This window comes from Calidris pugnax, unplaced genomic scaffold (genome assembly GCF_001431845.1).
Source record: "Calidris pugnax isolate Ruff unplaced genomic scaffold, ASM143184v1 scaffold193, whole genome shotgun sequence".
In the NCBI taxonomy this organism is placed as follows: Eukaryota; Metazoa; Chordata; class Aves; order Charadriiformes; family Scolopacidae; genus Calidris; species Calidris pugnax.
This window is the reverse complement of record NW_015090904.1, coordinates 4,224-5,290: the sequence shown is the minus strand read 5'-3', so window position 1 is coordinate 5,290 and position 1,067 is coordinate 4,224. Positions and strand designations below refer to the sequence as shown.

The window sequence follows — 1,067 nt, the reverse complement described above, 5'->3', positions numbered from 1 at the left end:
CCCCCCTCGCTCGGAAACCACGCCCCCAACTCGGCGCGGCGCCTTCAGTCCAAAGCGCGCCCCGTCGCTCGAAGCCACGCCCCCTCGCTCGGAAAGCCACGCCCGCTTCTCGGCGCGGCGCCCTCAGGCAAATGCGCGCCCCGTCGCCGCAAAACCACGCCCCCTCGATCGGAAACCACGCCCCCTTCTCGGCGCGGCGCCTTCAGGCAAAAGCGCGCCCCCTCGCCCCAAAACCACGCCCCCTCGCCGCAAAAGCCACGCCCTCTCGTTCGGAAACCACGCCCCCTCGCTCGAAGCCCCGCCCCCAACTCAATACAACGCCCTCGTCCAAAAACCACGCCCCCTCAGTGAAAACCAGGCCCCTTCGCACGGAGCCACGCCCACTCTCATCCCCGCTTCACGTTACGCCCCGCCCCCCTCGCCGTAACCCCCTCCTCCCGCCCACCCCCGCTTTTCCCGTCATGCCCCGCTCCTCCCAGCGGCCCCCGCGCTTCAAGATGGCGGCGCCACCGGAGAAGCCGGGACCGGTCCGGTAGTTCCGCCGCGGCGATGGGGCCTTGGGGCCCTGCCGGGCCGCGTTGCTGCGTCCTCTACGCCGTTTTGGGGGCCCTGGTCTGCGGCCTGCGGTGAGCGGGCGGCCCGGGGGGTGTGGAAAGGCGGCCCGGGGGTGGAAGAACGGCCCGGGGAGGGGAACTAGGCCTCAAGCGCGGCCCTCACGGTGTCTCTCCTCTCTCCTCAGGCCGGTGGGGGCGGCGATGGTGGCGAGCGACGAAAAGCGCTCGGGTGAGTGCGGGGCGGGGGTCAGGGAGGTCGTGGGGGTCGGGTTGGGCCCGTTGAGTTGCCGGTTGGGCCCGTTAAGTTGCCGGTTGGGCCCGGTGCTCAGCGGCGGCGCTTCCCCTCCAGCGAGCCCGGTGGCCACCACGCCGTGCTGGAGGGTGGAGGACTTCGTGGTGACGCAGGAATGTGCCCGCTGCTCCGGTTTCGAGGCGGTGAGTGCGCTCAACCCTCTCCTCCCGGTGGGGACCGGTAGCACCGGGACAGGTCCCGGGGTCGGGGGGGGTCGGAGG

At 72.1% G+C, this 1,067-nt stretch overlaps 1 protein-coding gene across 1 annotated transcript in view; it reads left to right on the top strand.

Annotated features, from left to right (window-relative positions):
* The first annotated feature begins 466 nt into the window (after positions 1–466).
* JTB (jumping translocation breakpoint) overlaps positions 467–1,067 on the top strand; it is a 3,605-nt gene continuing 3,004 nt past the window's right edge. The window contains exons 1-3 of the mRNA XM_014948993.1: positions 467–626; positions 740–783; positions 904–1,049. Of these exons, the coding sequence (XP_014804479.1) occupies positions 550–626; positions 740–783; positions 904–1,049 (267 nt within the window). The 5' untranslated portion in view covers positions 467–549. The remainder of the gene's footprint in view (positions 627–739; positions 784–903; positions 1,050–1,067) is intronic.